The 19,067-nt window shown below is 34.1% G+C and overlaps 1 protein-coding gene across 2 annotated transcripts in view; it reads left to right on the top strand.

Moving 5' to 3' along the window:
- Positions 1-19,067, top strand: part of LOC140448963 (acetylcholine receptor subunit alpha-like) — a 1,000,791-nt gene that overhangs the window by 842,315 nt on the left and 139,409 nt on the right. For both annotated transcript variants that reach the window (XM_072542105.1, XM_072542107.1), the window contains exon 6: positions 3,677-3,857. In XM_072542105.1, the coding sequence (XP_072398206.1) occupies positions 3,677-3,857 (181 nt within the window). The remainder of the gene's footprint in view (positions 1-3,676; positions 3,858-19,067) is intronic.

Raw genomic sequence — 19,067 nt, 5'->3', positions numbered from 1 at the left:
GGAAGAAGAACATCTTGGTTAAAGAACCTCAGAATCTGGTTCAATACAACATCTGTGCAGCTTTTCCATGCTGCTGCAGATAAGATAAAGTTTGTCATGATGATCGCCAATATTCGTAACGGATAGGCACATCAAGAAGAAGAAGATTAAAGTGTAGATGTAGTAGATGCAAGATCGTCCATCTCGAAATTCTACTTGCTGTTTCAGCTCAAGGTTCATATTCGTTTTCGACTTGGGTTTTTATAACTTTCCCGTGCAATCTACTAAGAGGATTGGTAACTGAGATGCAGTGGTGTAATCCATCCTTATTTCCAGCTTACATATAAATTATATTTGTTTAGGTATCTATTAAAAAGTTCTGTCAGCATATTAACAAGCGTTGGTGTTGGATTTTTGAAAAGATTAGCAGGGATTCCTTTTGGTTCATAGGCTCTTTTATTTTTAATTGTTTTTATAAGTTTGGCAGGTGGGTTGTCTCCGATGTTTATTTCTGGTCAATGGATTTGGTATCTTCTGGGTGTTTGTTGGAGATATTCAGGACTGGATCCTTATAATTCTTTTGCGTAGTGAGTTTTAAATATATTTATGTTGATGATTTGTATGTTTGTTGTATTTATGTCTTACCTCCTTATATTTTGTATGAATCTTCAAGCCTCCGAACACTATCTTCCACCTAGACATGATTCCACTTCCTCACATTTTCGTTCCGATGTTTCGTATTTATGTCTATTATTTTAAAAATTCTTTGATGATTTCGGTATTGATTTTTGTCGTCTACTTTTTCGGAGGTAAGCCATTTGTGATATGCTTTTTGCTTCATCTATTTCTATTGTTCCAGTTTATCACTTCATAATATACTTTTATTTTTCGTCGGTAGGTTCGCTCTTCTTTTCCCAAGGCTTCATATGCAGCTTCCTTTAGCGATTCTACTATATGGGCACCAACTATATTTGTATCTTGGTTTACATATATGCACTATTAAGTCTCTGGTGTAGTCTGTTCTGATATATTTTTCGTTCGCTGTCATCGTAAAGTCTGTTTCTATTAAAGTTGATTTCTCTCTCAGCTGTTTCATATTTTTCGGATGAGATTTGATTGTTTATATGTTTATAGGAAATTTGTACTTAATATTTCAGTAAGTAAGGATCCGACTCACATTTTATACCCCTGTATACTCGGGTATCTTGTATTTTTACTTCAGATGTCTGACTAACTATAATAGAGTCAATAATTGATTTTAATTGTCTTCTGTCCTGATGTTAAATTATTATACTTAAATAATTATTTCAAAGTTCAGGTATATGTGCTAAACAACTATATTCTATAACAAGGTTTACCATTACCATTTATAATGTAATAGTAAACATGTACCAGTAAATAACGTTTATCATAAAACAACGCAATTTTGAATCATGACACAACACTAACCAATATTAATTAACAAAATAATCACCGAAATGCATTATTTCCGAAATTATCCTAGTTTCAGGTTGACAATCTCACTAGTCTGCGAATTAATTAGCTGAATCGCTACCGCAGAGTCGGGACAGCCGTTATCTGCAGGGTTTTAAAATGCAATGTTGTGAACGTATTAATTAAAATAACAAAGGGAAAGTATATGTGAAAGGTGAAAATCGCACTAGCAAAAACAATTCATTTTGTTACAGCTAGGTATTTATATTAGAATAATGTAAATATTAACCTCGGTTGATTTATAAAAGAGAAAAACAATGTAAGCTCATTAACACATACGTAGGAGCTAAACTAAATATCGCATTTTTGATAACATAAGTATAACTACAAAAAAGATATTATTACTACAATATCAACAGTACAATGGGAAACTTTTTTTAAATAACTTATAAAATAGCAGATACAATTTAACAAAAAAAGAAATATACAAAATTTAAGCAGAGTAGGATTGCTAATAAAAATAATAAAACAAGGGATAAAAAGACCACGCAGTTTTCTAAAAAAAAAGAAAGAGTCCCCAAAAAAGATGCAAAAAATTTTACCATTTTTACCTCCGGGCTTCCCCTAAAACCCTCTCGCAGGGGGTAAAATGTGAAAAAATCGATTTACCAAAAATCTGTACACCGAAGAAAAAAAATATTTCAAATAAAAAATGTAGCTGAGATAATTTTAAATAAAAATCTTTATATGTATTTTTTTTTGTAGAATGAACCGTTCTCTTAGAAACAACGCTTGAAGCGACCGTCGATTCTGCATGTCAATTACGCGCTAGAAATCCATGTTCAATAAAATTTGTCAGCTAGACAGTAAAAATACGATATCTTTTGATCCAAATATCCTATCGACAAAAATCAAGAAACGTTTTAAAGGCAAAGAGTGCAGCTTTCGTATGAAGTTTTTGTATTTTGCCGAGAATAAACTCAGTTTTTATAAAAGCGTTAAATAAATTAACGTGGCGCGATTTTTGCCATTTTTTACGATTCTCGTGAGTTCAATAAAATTGATCACTTTCATTGACCAGTTGTAGTAAAATTTTCATTTTTAGAGATCAATCTTTAAAACCTATGACATAAAATTTCAATTTTAAGTTGTGGTAACAAATATAATGCATTTGAAATATGAATAAAACACGCAGAATTTAATGTTTCACATTACAAACGATCACCATAATCATCAGTGGCATTACAGCTTGTTATGAGCCAAAGCCTTCTTCAGAACAATCTTCCATTTGCCCCTGTCTCTGGCAACTCTTTTCCATGCTTTAACTCCGATGGATTTTAGATCATCATCTATGTTATCAAGATACCTAAGTTTTGGTCTTCCTCTGGCTCGTCTTCCCACTGGTCCTCTTCGGTCGAAAATTTTTCTGATCATTGCATCTTTATCTCGCCGAATTATATGTCCTATCCATCGAGGACGTGCTAATTTAATACATTTTACAACGTCAGGTTCCCCAAAACTTCTGTATAACTCAAAGTTGTCCTACGCCACAAACCCTGTTCTTGGACTCCTCCATATATTTTCCTTAGAATTTTTCTTTCGAAACGTTTAAGAAATTCTTGGTCATTCTGTGTAAGTAACCACATTTCTGACCCGTATAACACTGGCCTTATTAGTGTTGTATATATGGTAACTTTTAGTATCCAAATTTAGTAGAATAAGGAGGTCATCGTCGCCACGAAAGCCGGGAAAACGTATTTTCAGATGGATTAAAGAAGTTGGAGCATCGCTGGGTTAAGTGTATCAAGCTAAAAAGAGACTAGGTTGAGGAATAAATCGCCACTTTTCCAAAGTATTCGTTTTTCTTGTGTAGGCTCAGTACTTATCGGACCGCCCTAGTATATGTACACAACAATCTCTACTTATCAAATTTTTTGGCCCGGGCGTTTACCTATTTTTTTGACCGACTAAAAATTAAGCCTTTTGCTTCATAATTAAGCCAACACATGTGGTGGTAAATGATTTCTTCCATATTTTTGATTATTCTGCAATATTAAAAATTTAACTAATTAATAAAATAAATAACAAAACCAATATTTGAAGCGTTTAAAAAACCTTTGGAAGACAGTCAATATTTGTCGACTTTTTACAAATTAACTTCTTAGTATACAGGAAAAACAGTAGTAGTTTTACGGCATCACAGATTTTACATTAAAATAAATATAATTAATTTTTATTAATAATTATATTCTTTATATTACAGTGCCGATGGCAATTTTGAGGTGACGCTCGCCACAAAGGCCACCCTCAACTATACGGGGCGTGTTGACTGGAAACCACCAGCCATTTACAAGTCTTCCTGTGAGATAGACGTCGAATATTTTCCATTCGACGAACAAACATGCGTCATGAAGTTCGGATCCTGGACTTACGATGGATTCCAAGTAAGAAATTTTAATTATTACGAAACTATTAGTCACAACTGGGGGACGTGAATTTAATTATTTAAACTCTTACGTAATTTTTTTTTGATAATAATTAGTAAATATGCAAAACTGAATTTAAAATCATTAATGAAAAAACTGGAATAATTCGAGTTGTGGTTGTATAGAAAAATTTTGAAAATATTGTCAGAACATGTCATAAAAATTGAGTTTCTGAGAAGGATAAATAAAGAAATGGAAATTTTAAATACAATCAAAAACAACAATGTTGGAATATCTCGGACATCTTATTTAGTTTGCAGTGTGATGAAAGTACTTTGAGAAACATGACCTAAAGTGGAAGAAGCTAGTATGATTTTGTGCCGATGGAGTACCTGCTTTGCTGGGATCATATTCAGGCCTAGAAATATTAGTGAAGGAGATGAAACCTTAGCCTAAACCCGCTAAAACTAGCAGAAGAACAACAAGGTTTCAGATCGGGAAGGTCATGCATCGACACTAGATTTATAATGAGGAATGTGCAAGAGAAATCATTAGAATACAACAAACCAGCATATCTATGTTTCGTGGACCTTAAGAAGGCATTTGGCCCGGTCAAATTAAAGGACATTATCCATGTATTGTACGCAAGAGAGGTATCTCTAGGAATAATCAAAACGAACGAAAATATTTACCAAAACAATACAATAAAAGTAAAAGTGGAATAAGAACTAACCGTCCCTATTGTAGCTGGCAATGGGATAAGACAGGGAGATTCCAGGACTTCTTTATTGTTTAACCTGATTATGAATGCAATAATAAAAAAAGTAAAAACCAAAAAAGGATACCCAATGGGAGAAAAACAACTTAAAATAATCTGCAATGCAAACGACTTAATACTACTCTCTCAAAGTGAAGACGATTTACAACATATGCTGCACCAATTCAATATAACCGCCAGAAAATTTAACATGGTAATCTCCATAATAAGGACAAAATGCATGGTTGTAACAGCAAATTTACTAAGACGTAAATTGGGGCTGGAAAGTCAGATAATAGAATAAGTAATGGAGTTTAATTATCTAGGCATCACATTATCCACCTACGGAAAGCTCAAAACAGAAGTGGAAGATCAAGTGAATAAAGTAAACAGAGGCTCAGGTTGTAACCTCGGAAACCTTTTTTGGATGGTGCTAGAAAGGTCACCAATGGAGACACTGCGGACGGCAGCCAGATGGTTGGTGGAGAGCGAGTCGTGGGTTCGAAACTAGCCTTTGGAACCGGAAATGGGTATAACGGACGAAATAAGTAAAGGTAGAACAGGATAAGAGGTAGAAAAGATATAGAAATAAACAAAAAGATAGACGGGTAAAATCACCAAAAATAAGATAAGATAGAAACAGGGCGCCACTTAACTTTTTGGGTTCAAGGAGAAAATTAAGAAACCTTAGAAAAGAAAAGAGGTAAGGAAAGATATTTAGGTTCTGAGACCAATTACAAGGAAAGATATCAACAGTTAATTATTAAATAAATTTTGTCAACACATTACATAAACAAATAATAAATATGTTAGGAGGACTCCGTCCACCTACTTACCTACGAAACTTAATCAGCCTGATCTTTCTTCTGGTCGAAGGTATAATAATTATTTAATATAATAAACAAACATTCAGATGTATCGTTATATCAGGAAACTTATTAGGTGTCGAGAAATAAAAATCATTGATAAAACATAACAAAATATATTCAACACCACTATGATATAGGCAGCTGAATGTACAAACATGTAAAAAAAATGCACCATCAATTAATAAATAAATGGTAGTATACATATAACAATACACAGTATTATAAGTAGGAACAATACTTTACAAATACGATAATATAATAAAATCATACACAATTTAAATTATCAGCGAAGAGAGCCTGATATGATAATATTTAAGAATATTCAACTACAGTTGATTAAAGAAATCTCTCTTTGCTGTTTATGGGCTTATCTCGAGATAACGGGTACACTAAATTAAAAAAATGAATAGCAAATAAAACAAAGTTAACTAAAGTTAAATTCAAAAGAATACAAGAATAAGATAGAAGAATAACAAAGAATAATAAAAAGGTCAAAAGAATTCTATATTATAAAAATTAAACCAACTAGGCTTAAGTTTGTAACCTCGAAAACCTTTTTTTGATGGTGCTAGAAAGGTCACCAATGGAGACACTGCGGGCGGCAGCCAGATGGTTGGTGGAGAGCGAGTCGTGGGTTCGAAACTAGCTTTTGGAACCAGGAATGGGTCCAACGGACGAAATAAGTAAAGATACGATAAGAGATATTGGAAAAGATACAGAAATAAACAAAAAGATAGATGGGTAAAATTACCAAAGATAAGATAAGATAGGGAACAGGGCGCCACTTAATTTTTTGGGGTTTAAGGAGAAAATTAAGAAACCTTAGAAAAGAAAAGAGATAAGGAAAGATATTTAGGTTCAGAGATCAAACCCAAGAAAAGATATCACAGTTAATTATTGAATAAATTTGGTCAACACTCTACATAAACAAAAAATAAATATATAAGGTATTACACTTACTTACCTACGAAACTTAATAAGCCTGATCTTTCTACTGGTCAAAGGTATAGTTATATTTAAAGGTTAAAAGCAAATATATCAGGGAACTTTGTTAGGAGTCGACAAATAAAATACATACATAAAACAATAACAATATATTAAACAACAACAAAATTATGACGCTGCTGAATGCAACACAAGTAATAAAAATACACCAACAACTATAAAATGGTGGTATACATATAAAAAAATAGCAGAAATATAATTTGAAAATACCTTTACAAACATATAAGTATAACACAATCATGCACAAATAAAGTTTTGGCGTATCTCGAGGTATTTCAGCAAAAAAATTGAATAAAAAATTATAATAAACACCAAAGATAACAAAAATTAATAAAATCTAAATTTACAAAAATACGAAAAAGGTTACTGACGTGAAAACATAAAAATTTAACCAAACCACACTTGGTTAAGTCGATTATTTGGTTCGTAACAAAAAAAAATATAGAATGTTCTTTAATTGACTACAAAATTCAGTAGCTACTCTCAACTACATTTGAAGACATGTATCAATTTGAGATACGTCCAGATAATGGAAGATGATATGATGCTATACCATATTACTTGTCCAGATAGGTGGAGATGTTAAAATTATGTCACTTACAGTAATTCCTGAAGACTGCTGCTTTAAGTCACTGAAGTTACTACTGTACTGGTATTAAACACTGAATTTAATTACCCTTAAAGGTGCTTTACAACTATACTTAAACTAATATAGTGTAAGATAAAAAAAACTCTAATAAGCAAGTGTATACACACTTATAAAGAAAATGCACAGAGACGGTAAGGTAGCAGATACGATAATGTGAACTAAGCGTCTTAACTCGACGAATGCCCACCGATAAGTGACTTGGTTTCCTCTAAAATTTTACCAAGCTACCCAAGAAAAGGTGAGGGTATCTTCCCCCCAAAAATGATAGGCCAGCTGTATGTATTTCTGATGAGGTAAAAAGTTCTGATTAACATTGAACATAACGATATACTTCTACCTACAGACGTGATGAAACATCAAATCTCCTAGATTGGGTCTTTACAGAAAAATTACTATACGAGCCTTCGGAATATTTACAAATCTATCATAAAAGACCCGGATTAAGACGGAAAGGATTAAAAACCTTTCGGACGCAAGGAAATTCCGGGCATTCAATAAAATTTTGAAGACGGTAAACCGAACATAAGCGTATCATCACGGGGGTAAAAGGAATAAAAATAATTATTATTTTAATTATATAAAAAATGTTACAAGTTAATTATCTGTATCGCACTGTTATTTAATGATTAACTGAGAATTTAATGATCACATATGTGACCACTGGTTTAATTACTGTTTTGTAGATTCTAAGCTTAGACTTACGATTTAGTAACCTACTTCTCATTAAGTCTTTGTATGCATAAAATCACTTAGTACAGCTGAGAATTCGTGCTTATATTTCTTGAATAACGTTTATGCTTAAGTACTCTTTGTTATTAGATTTATTCTATTTAGGGTACTCTATAAGGTATTTTCTTATTGTTTTAGAAGTGAATACTGTTGTTTTGTATTTCTAATTTTAAAATATCTATTTTTATGTAAAAGATTTTATTTTTGGTTTTTTAGTATCTTGGTAAAGTATTTTTTGACTGGTCAAAAAATAAACTTTAGACGGGTAGATGAGTTATGTCATCGTTAAGAATTAGTAAAAATATTAAACATTCTCTAGAGGACTCGAGCGGCCTACAACGGCCTACACCCCAGGATCCGATCTACTCAGTCAGTTAAGTACCCTCAAAAGTGAGTTTGCTCGTTATGATTATATTTTCCCGAATATAGAAGTAGACACAATTATTAACAAAGCTTTTTTGCGTAAAAAAGCAGCTAGTATCCCTTTGATTGTACCAAAATCACTTTGCGGTATAAAGCCACCTCGTAAAAGATGGAAGAAACAAGATATTACAACATTTTGCTCTCTGTACAAAAATACTTTTAGAGCTTCCAAAAACTAAACTTAAGAGCAAAGTGGAAAGAGCAGCATGAAGGTCCTGAGAAAATTCAGAGAAAACGACAAAGCATAATATTTGCAACTACCATGTTAATCTCTCACGCTTTGCAGATAGGCACAAAAATCTTTTAGGTGACAGTGTAAAAAGGTCTGTGAGGTCAAACACCTCATTCAAATCTACAAGTTGTAAATAGTTTTATACACAATGAATGTTTGCCATCTTTTGGCTTCTAATTACCTGATATCTTCTTCTTTACCACCAATTCAGCAAAGATCTACCAGAACATTGTATGCCCCCTACTAAGTTAGGCCTTCTATAGAGTATGATGCATTATTTATCAATATTATGTACGGTTGGTTCCTAAAAAAACTGATTCAACTCTTAAAGCGTATTTTGTAGAAAATTGAGCAGTGTATTTTGAAGGATAAATACTTACATTAAATGTTTTATGTAAATTATTTACATACTGTCACTGTCACTGCCAAATCTAAAAATTTGTCAGATAACTTATTCTGTTCCACCTCAAAAAAATGGCTCCACATGCTAGCAAAGAACTAAAAGCAAGAATTGTAACGAAATTAGAAGATGGTTGGTCACTATCTGCCGTAACAAACCATTTTAATGTAAACAGAACAACAGTTTTTAATATTAATAAAAGACGGAGGGAACAAGAAACTCTCGAAAGAAAGCAAAGATCTGGAAGACCAAAAATATTTACCGCTCATGAAGATCGTACGCTTTTGGAGAGATTAGAAAACAATCCTTTTGAATATGCGAAAACTGAAAGAATGATGTCACAGTTTCCGGGAAGAAAGACAACAACTTGGCGCAGAATTTTTGGGATTTGGGATTGGAAAAGATTTTTGGGACAGGGTAATATTTACAGATGAGAAAATTTTTCAATCTTCTAAAAAGGGCAAAATTGGGGTGTATAGACCAGATAATAATAGATTTAATCCTCTTTATGTTGGTAGATATCGAGCATCTGGTCATTTTAGCACCAATGTACGGGGATGGATTTCATCTAAAGGAATGGGAATGGTATAACGTATTGGTGACAGGTTTGTTGGATATACTTTTCTAAATATTATAGAAAACATCATGTTCCCCAGTGTAGAACAGTTGTATCCAGAAAATAATGTTATCCTCCAACAAGATAATTGTTTTGTTCACACTGCAAATATAATGAACCAGTGGCTCCAGAATAACAACATCGAAACCTTATCATGGCCCAGCTACAGTCCAGATTTAAACCCAATCAAGAAGGTGTGGGGGTTAATAAAAAACGGTTGTATCGATGTAATTTTATAACTCAAAATACTGAAGAGCTTCTGCATATGTTAAAATGTTTGGCTGCCTCTGATAGTGCCCAGTTATCTTTTAATTTGCTTACAATTCTTGCTTTAATATATTGTTAAGTCGTTTGTTTTATTCCTTAATAATAATGAAAATAATAACAACAACTTTATTTTATGTAAAAACTATCATTTATATATTCTTTATAAAATGCAAGAATTTTGTGGAACCAGCTGTTATAATAGTGTGTATTATGTACATACAATGTAGTAATTAACAAAATTATATTGTGCTGTAAAAATTGATACACATTCAAAAAATATCCCTTAAGCCCTCTCTGCTTAGTCTCAGAACTTTTCCAGTAAAAGAAGCAAAAAAGGGCGGGCATAAAACAGTGGTCGGTTTTTTCTACAATATTGGCCGAGCTATTATACTGCCATGTTCAGAAACTATAACGTTGGAAAAGGAAATTATTGCCAACTTGTCTGAGCATATTGTGAAACATAAGCTTTGATACGAATCACAGTAGTAGAATAAACGTCGTTGTGTATTGGGAGGTCAATGAATCTTGACGATAATATATTACGAAGTAAAATAAAGATTTATTTTATTACTTAATCAAATAAATAAAAAACAATATAAGGTATATGTTGAAACTTATTTAAGATCATATAGATTCATGATATTTGAAGATGTATTTACTAAAAGCTGAATACAATTTTATACTTTTGGCAAATATAATAATTTCACGAAGAATTTACACATTATGAAACAAATTCAAATACAATATAATCGAAAATAATACGATAAACTAGGTATTTAGATATATTTTTTAAATGTGTTCAGAAAAAAGCGCTACAAATGATGCGAATATTGTATCCATTTTATGTGAGAACCTGATCTCTAAATATTTGAGGGTTGACTTTTTAGTTTTGTATATAGTCATACAGATAAAAAATATATAGGCTTAAAGTACTTTATTGCTTTTCAAAATATATCCCACCAAGATCGACACACTTCTGCATGCGTTCAAACCAATAGGTAAAACAGTTATAACAGTCTTCAGTTGACACCTGCAAAATCGCTGTTTTAAAGGGTTGTGTGTTGATTTTTTCGGAGTTACGCGATAATTTCTGGTAAACAAACGGTTATATACCAATCAGAAGTAACTGTTCTTTCACCTTCTAAAGCAATAGTTGCCACATGTTTAGATTTTGACACAAAATTTGTTACCATTTGCTTTGACACACTTCGAGAACGGATCATTTTTGTTGGTTTTTATTTATCATGAAACACCCACACAGTGAATTTGCGTTTATTTTCCGGTTTGTAGGAGTAAATCCAAGATTCATCGCCACTAACAATACCATAAACGTTTTTGAGCTTTCTTTGTTGAACCGTTTCAATGTTTTTCGGCACCAATTGACGCAAACCGCTTTTTGTTTTACTCTTCTGTGAGCAAATGTGGGATCCAACGGAAAACCAACTTCGTTACACCTAGTTCCTTATGAAGGATCTTTTAGATAGAGGTCTTTGAAATACCTAAAGATGCCTCTATCTCCCGATATGTTACACGGCGGCCATCCTTAACTAGCTTAATTAGGGAAACTAGCATGGAACATAATGATAAAGTAACTACCAAGCTAATACTAACTGCATTAGTGAACAAAACTGATGAACTTGACGAATTTTATGAAACCGAGGTTAAGACAATATAACAAAGATGAGCCTAATTATCAGCTTTTTAGCAACGACCATATTATCAAACTAGTTTTAAGTCATCTCGGATCTAATCACCTGATTCATCAGAAAATTAGAGTCAGTGCGAATAAAATTATGGGACGGTATTAATCAAAAGAGTCAGGTCAGGCCATGGAGCTGGGATATCTATATTGTATAAATGACGTGTACCCTATCCTCCATGCTATGGTATGCTGGACAAGCCATACAGTCTGTAGTCAACACCCCGAGGTGTGAGCGGGAACACAAATTGTATCAATACTCATACGCTTATGAAACGCACCTGGCGGATCATAAGGGCCTTCACATTTTACTCTCTTTCAACTTGTCTTGAGTAAAATGTCTTTAATCTTTCCTATCAGCCTCTCTTGGCTAACTCTTGTTTTTTTCCGACCCCGAATGGCTATTAGGTTTCCGAGGGCAGACGGGTCACTACATTTACTCCTACTACATACTCTTCACAAATACTGGTCCTCCAAGTCTGGGGGTTTGAACGATGGGCCAGCACCCCTTCTAGAAAAAACTTATTTGCTAAAAATTTCGATCAAGAGCCTCGGAATAAGGACGGAAACAAAAGACGACGACTGCTACGAAAAAGGACTATGAGATTGGCCACATGGAATGTACAAGGTCTAAGAACCAAGGAAACTGAACTTTTTTAAGAATTAGAACGACAACAAATAGACATATGCGTTCTTACAGAAACAAAAAACAAAGGAAAGGGAAATGAAATCAAGAACGACTATATTCATTTATACAGTGGAGTTGAAAAATCATTAAGAGCAAAAAGAGGTGTGTCTATAGCCGTGCATATAAAACTCAAAAACAATATCAAGAGTTGGGAAGAGATAGACGAGCAGATCATTATGATGGATCTTGAGAAACATGGGGAGACGATAGTTATAATAGGAGTATATGCTCCTAGTGACGATTCTGATACAAAAGTTAAGGATGAATTCTATGACAAATTGCTTGATGTGTTGACCCATGTAAACCGATCCAAAGAAATATGCCTATTATGAGATTTCAATCCTCGGGTAGGCAAAAAATTACAAGACAATGTGGTAGGAAGATATGGTGAAGACAAAATAAACAACAACGCAGAGCGACTCATTGATCTTTGTAAAACATTACAGCTTAAAATAATGAATGGATTTTATCAGCACAAAGATATACATTAATTTACCTGGGAACAACCAAAGAAAAAGATAAAATCTATAATCGACTATCTCATCCAACCAGAAAACAAATGGCTCCAAACAAATGACATAAGGGTGTATCATGGTGCCGAATGCGGATCTGACCACTATATGGTGGTCACAAAAATAACCATACACTACAGGAAAATAAACAAGAACAAAATTGAACACTAGAAGGTAGCAGCTTCCACAAAGATAAGATATAATATTGATAGACTCAAACAAGAATCAGTAAAATTCCTCTACAAACTTAGACTAGCCTCAAAACTAACTCACTTCACTCGAAGAGAAATAGCCGAAAAAGAATATCAAGATATAAAAAATTGCATTCATCAGGCGGCCAAAGAGGCATTGGGGTACGAAGAAGCTGACAAAAGGAAAAATCCTGAGTGGTGGAACGAAGAAATAGGAAAATTAATTTAAGACAAAAAAAAAGCTTATCAAACATGGCTATCCACGAAAGACTCAGAAGACCGCAGAATTTACAGCAGACTCAACAGGGAAGCAAAGAAGGAAGTCACTAAAAGAAAAATCGAAATGTGGAAAGAGAAATGCGAAGAGATGACCGAAAATAAAAAGTGGGAAAAATATTACGAAACGCTATTAACAGAAAGTAGGCACGAATTTATGGAAAGACCTGACCATATCTCAATGACAGAAAACTCAGAGGTGCATAAGATAAACAAAGAAGAACTGAAAAAAGAATTGAAACAAATGAAAAATGAAAAAATACCCATCGGATGGAGACATTCCCATCGAATTGGTGAAACATGGACCGGATGCTCTTTTGGAAAGCTTAGTGAATATTTTTAATAAATGCTTAATTGAAGGCCAAACGATTCCAGCCGATTGGAATTTGGCCCACATTAGCCCCATTTATAAAAAGTGAGACAGAAAAGAATGTGGAAATTATAGAGGCATTATCGTAACTAGCTCGCTGGGAAGGTTATATGGTCGTATATTGAAAATAAGAATAGTAGTATAAAGAAGAAGAAGAAGAGGAGTATAAAGAAATTGAAAAACAAAGCGGCTTCAGAGCAGAAAGATCGTGCGTGGACAACACATTTACCCTTCAACAAGTAATTGAAAAACGAACAGCTCGAAACCTCCCTACGCATCTGGTATTTATAGATCTGGAAAAGGCTTATGATACAGTTCCTTTAAAACTCTTATTTAGTGTCTTGACGAAAACGGACCTTAGTAAAACATATCTAAAAGCAATACTGAACATCTATAAATGTCCTCAAAGCACGGTAAAAACAGGGAAATACTTTCTCAAGGGTATTTACAGTAACGAAAGGCTTGAGACAAGGATGCTGTCTTTCCCCCACCCTATTCAAAATATAAATCCAAGAAGCACTGCACCAGTGGAGACAAAAATGTGCAGGAATGGGGTTGAAGCTTAACAACCATTATCTGACAACGCTGTTCTTTGCAGATGATCAAGTACTAATTGCAAGCTGTGAAGAAGATGCAGATTATATGCTTAGAAAGCTCAAAGATGAATACGAAAAATGGGGGATATGAATATGTCTAAAACAGAATATATGCGAATAGGCAGTGAAGACGAAGACCCGGATTTGGAAATTAGACAAATGAAAAGGTGCTACGAATACAAATATTTGGGAAGTATTATCTGCAGTAAAGGAACAATGGAACGAGATATAGACTATAGGGTGCAACAAGGCAGGAAGAGTGTTCAAATTCTGAATTCGATACTTTGGTCCAACAAAGCTACTATGAGAAATAAAATGACTATCTACAAAGTAATTGTAGAGCCCATTCTTACATATGGAGCAGAATGTTAGCAAATGACAGTAAAAGGAAAGAAAAAAGTTGACACGGTTAAAATGGACTACCTGAGAAGAGCTTGCCGTATATCAAGAGTAGAACTTATACCTAATTCTGAAATTAGAAGAAAAACAGATAGAGTACATACAACGTCTGAAAGAATAGAAACTAGACAGGTAATATGGTATGGACACGTACAGAGGATGGAGGAAGAGCTATGGAATACAATCCAAATAATAGAAGGAAACGAGGAAGACCAGCCAAGTCTTGGATACAAGGTGTTATGGAAACCATGAAAGAAAGAGCCATTGATGAAGACACCTGGAGAGATAGAAAAATATGGCGATCGAAATGCGGGAAGCGGCAGCCGTAGGAGTCCTGCTTAGATATATATATATATATATATATATATATATATATATATATATATATATATATATATATATATATATATATTAATCAAAAGAGTAACTAACCAGGAAGCAGAGAAAGCTGCCAATGTTCTACTAAACTATTTTAAGCAATCAGAATCTTCGGATATTGTCGACATTTTTAACGTGAAAGTGACTGACTTTTTTTCAAAAGGATAATACCTATAACCGCTTTGTGTAAATGAAAGTTTATCTACATTATATATTTAGTTTTTTTTTTCTTATTTAGTGTAAAAGTTTATTTACGTAGAAATTTAGTTTGAACTGAGATGTAATGTATGTATGTATTTAGATATGTACATGTATAAGAAAGCCTAACAGCTCCATAATTATGATGGTGGTAATGATTAGTCTCATATTATAAAGATTTATTGACAGTAATAATGGCTTATATATACTTGACGTTGTCACAGTGTCACCTGTGTTTTAAGATTTGGTTAAGCTTCTGCGTCGACATTCTATTTAGCAGATCGGCTGGAGACTTTCGTTTTAGTCTTCGTCTAACTAGTCGTTCCATTAGGTTTTGGGAAATTTTTAGAATGATCTGTTAGTCTCGATTCACATCGTTAGCTTAATTTAGTGATTTATTTCTTTATAGCTAATATTACAAGATCAACGACTATGGTGTTGTTTGGCACATACCAAGAATTATATTAGTTATGGTAAAAGGACTTTGGATTTAGATCTTTCCAATAGATAGGTCAATAGATTCAATGAGGTGGCTTTTGTTCTATTTCACTGCGACCTTTTCAGATCTATTACGATCTTCTAGTCCTAGATTACATTCTCTAACCAGACCTTTTTTAAAAGGTCTAGTAACTTCGAGATTGAACCTTCCATTAAGCTCCTTGCCGGAGGCTTCTCTTTGCCTAATGAAAGCAACCGTACATTTGCCAGGCTGTCATATGACATAAAATGTGCTCTTCTTCTTCTTTAGGTACCGTCTCCTCTAAGGAGGTTGGTAATCATCACAGCTAAAATGTGCTCTGCTGCTTCTTATTTTAGGTGAGAGAATCTGCGTATGTCGTTATCTACCAATCTCATCAACTCCAACTGCCTATTTAGCTTACAGTGCCTTATTAGCAGACCTACTATGGCTTTGACTGTTTTTGTGTCTTTGCTTATTGGATCTCTCTCAAAGTTTTGGCAAATGTTCCACAACGAACTGTTTTACCTGTCTTGGTTCTGGTGAGTTTCTCCACCATTCTAGAGATTTATGAGCTACCCACTTTTTTATATCCGTTCTTGTTACTGCCTTTGCAACGCCGCAAAAGGGTTTAGGTCCAATGAACGGCATTGATGAGCCTTGTTTGGACATCTGATCTGCTTTTCCATTGCCCTTGTTACTCTCGTATCCCGGTACCAGGCTACCGTAACCTTACTATGGTCTCCTGGTATATTAAAGGCACCCACATAACCCCAAGCGAAATAGAAGAAGACATAAAATGTAAAAGACAACTATACCAATAATATTTAAGCTCCAAATCATTAAAGATAAAATAAAATATAAATAAAAACAAGCAGAAGTATGAAGGAAAATCTCTAAGAAGAAGAACGAGTCTTGGGAAAGAAACTGTCAACGAATAAATACTTATCTAGGAGGAACCAGAAGCACAGAAAACTGGAAACTGATAAAAAATTGAGAAAAGAAAAGAATAAAGAAGTAATACAGAGCATAAAACCGGAAGACTGGGAAGAGTATTTCAAAGGACTTTTGTTAGAAAATAGAGTCGAATTTCAAAAACATAGAAATCAAAACCAAGATAGAATTACAATAGTCGGCTCGCCAATAAGATTAACAACAGAGGAAATTAAAAATGTGTGTGAACAGCTGAAGAGGAACAAAGCACCCGGACAAAGGGATATACCCGGAGAATTGTTTAAGTACGAAACGAACAAATTGTACGGATGTCTTCGACAACCATTTCAAGAATGCATAAACACAAGCGATACGGAGTGGAAGATATCCTACCTTAGTACTATACATAAAAAGGGTGATAAAATAATTGTGAAAATTACCGAAGAATAGGTGTAATCGGATCTATGAGTCGAATATATGGAAAGATTTTAAAGAACCGAATCGAGAGAGAATACTTAGATTAGGAAGCAGAAGAACAAGCAGGATTTCGTACGGGTCGATCCACTGTTGACCACATTTTCTCCTTAACCCAGATAATAGAAAAAAATATGGCACGGAATCAAGAGATTTATAATGTTGTTCGTCGACCTACGGAAAGCCTACGACAGCGTTCCACTGAAGAAGCTGTGGTAATCAATGGAAAGCACGAATATTAATATAGAATTAATAAAAGCCGTCAAAGTGCTATACAACCAACCAATAACAAAAATAAAAGCAGGGACACAAATAACAACAGGATTTATAACATCAAAAGGATTAAAGCAAGGATGTTGTCTCTCCCCCACTTTATTTAAAATATACCTCGAAAGTGCTTTAAAAAGATAGAAACAAAAATGCAGGAGAATGGGGATACCGCTCACTAACACTATGGTATATAAGCTCAACTTTGCGACGATCAATAATGGCTCAAGATTATGACGATTTAAACTGTATGGCACGAAAATTAATTGAAGAGTATGATATATGGGGTCTACCTGTGCACGAGTGTCGAGTAGAACAAAAAGATCTCATATTAGACGATAACACCACGATAAAACACTGCTGTGACTACAAATATCTAGGTATCACGATTTCACAAGATGGAACATTAGACAAAGCCATAAGAAAGAGAAATACGTCAGGGAGAAAAGCCATCACAATGTTAAACAGTATTTTATGGGACCAATCTATCAGCAAAAAAAAGAGGATATATGAGACTATAGTAAAAAGTATCACTTTGTACAGCTGTGAGGTATGGCCACTGAAAAAAAGAACACTGACAACGCTGAAAGCGACGGAAATTTATTTTTGGAGAAGAGCTGCAGGAAGATCTAGAACAGAAAGGATTACCAACGAGCGCATTAGAGAACCGCAAACAAACAATCGCAGACGACCTAACAACAAAACAACTTATCTGGTTCGGACACATACAAAGAATAGATGAACAAGGAATACCAAAAGAAATATTAAAATGGCAACCAGAAGAAAAGAGAAGACGAGGCAGACTGAGAAAAAGTTGAAGGGAAGGAATAAATAAAGAACTGAGAGAGAGGGCCATAGAAGAAGACCTATGGAACAACCGGATTAAGTGGCGATTGGAAGTCGGAAAACGGCGGAGAACGTTATAAACCGACAAGTAGTAGTAGTAGTAGTACATAATAACCAACTAACTTAGAATTAACCTTTACAATATGTCCAATGTATCGAGCTTGTACGTACTTCTATTAATAATTCCCTAGTCGTTTTATTGGAGACAAAGCTCTGGTAATAAGTCCTTGCATAGTAACAGTAAGTTCCACGGAAACTATCTTATTGTGGACGGAAACTGTCTAAGGTTAGCCTTTAGAACTTTGATTGCGATCATTGACACCTATTTCGGGCAAAGAAAGAATTTACCACAGTGGCCGCCTCTCTGTTAGTTCCCTCTTCATTTTTTATTTTTAGATTTAAAAGTATTACTTATTTCTGAGCCATCTGTTGGGCTAGCTAGTTTTGTCTTATGTATATTTTATTCTCATAAGTTGGGACAAAATATTATCTGGCACCATATTATCAAACACAGAGTTCGCCATCTCCTTGAGACATTGATTGGGCAACGCGTTTCCGCCTGTACAATGAATCACCAGTGTAATATAGCTCCCGTATATGTGTGAATGTGTCATGCTTGATTAACAAATTTACGCTTAATGTCATTGTTGTAACCCCTATATGTCATATTCTCGGTTGATCGAATGGTTATTTGATTATGCCTTATTCATATCTATCCTATGATAATATATATCTGACATATTCTCTCTTAGCCATTGAAACGCTCTGTGTCGAGATTTCTAACCCAGTCTGTCCTACGTAGAGTAGTGGTGAACAGATTCTGAGATTGCAGTCTCAGATCGGCACGATGCGCTTCCTTATAGTTAAATCTCATACCTACAGAAAGGCTTCAGAATGTCTTTGTGTCATACCTTTGTTTTTTGTTTGTAGTCCGGCTTTCGGCCTATGAACCAGTACATTTTACTTAGTTTAGGGCTCAACGATTTTCTTGTCATAA

This window comes from Diabrotica undecimpunctata, chromosome 1 (assembly GCF_040954645.1).
Source record: "Diabrotica undecimpunctata isolate CICGRU chromosome 1, icDiaUnde3, whole genome shotgun sequence".
Classification (NCBI taxonomy): Eukaryota; Metazoa; Arthropoda; class Insecta; order Coleoptera; family Chrysomelidae; genus Diabrotica; species Diabrotica undecimpunctata.
This window is presented reverse-complemented; position numbering and strand designations above follow the sequence as displayed.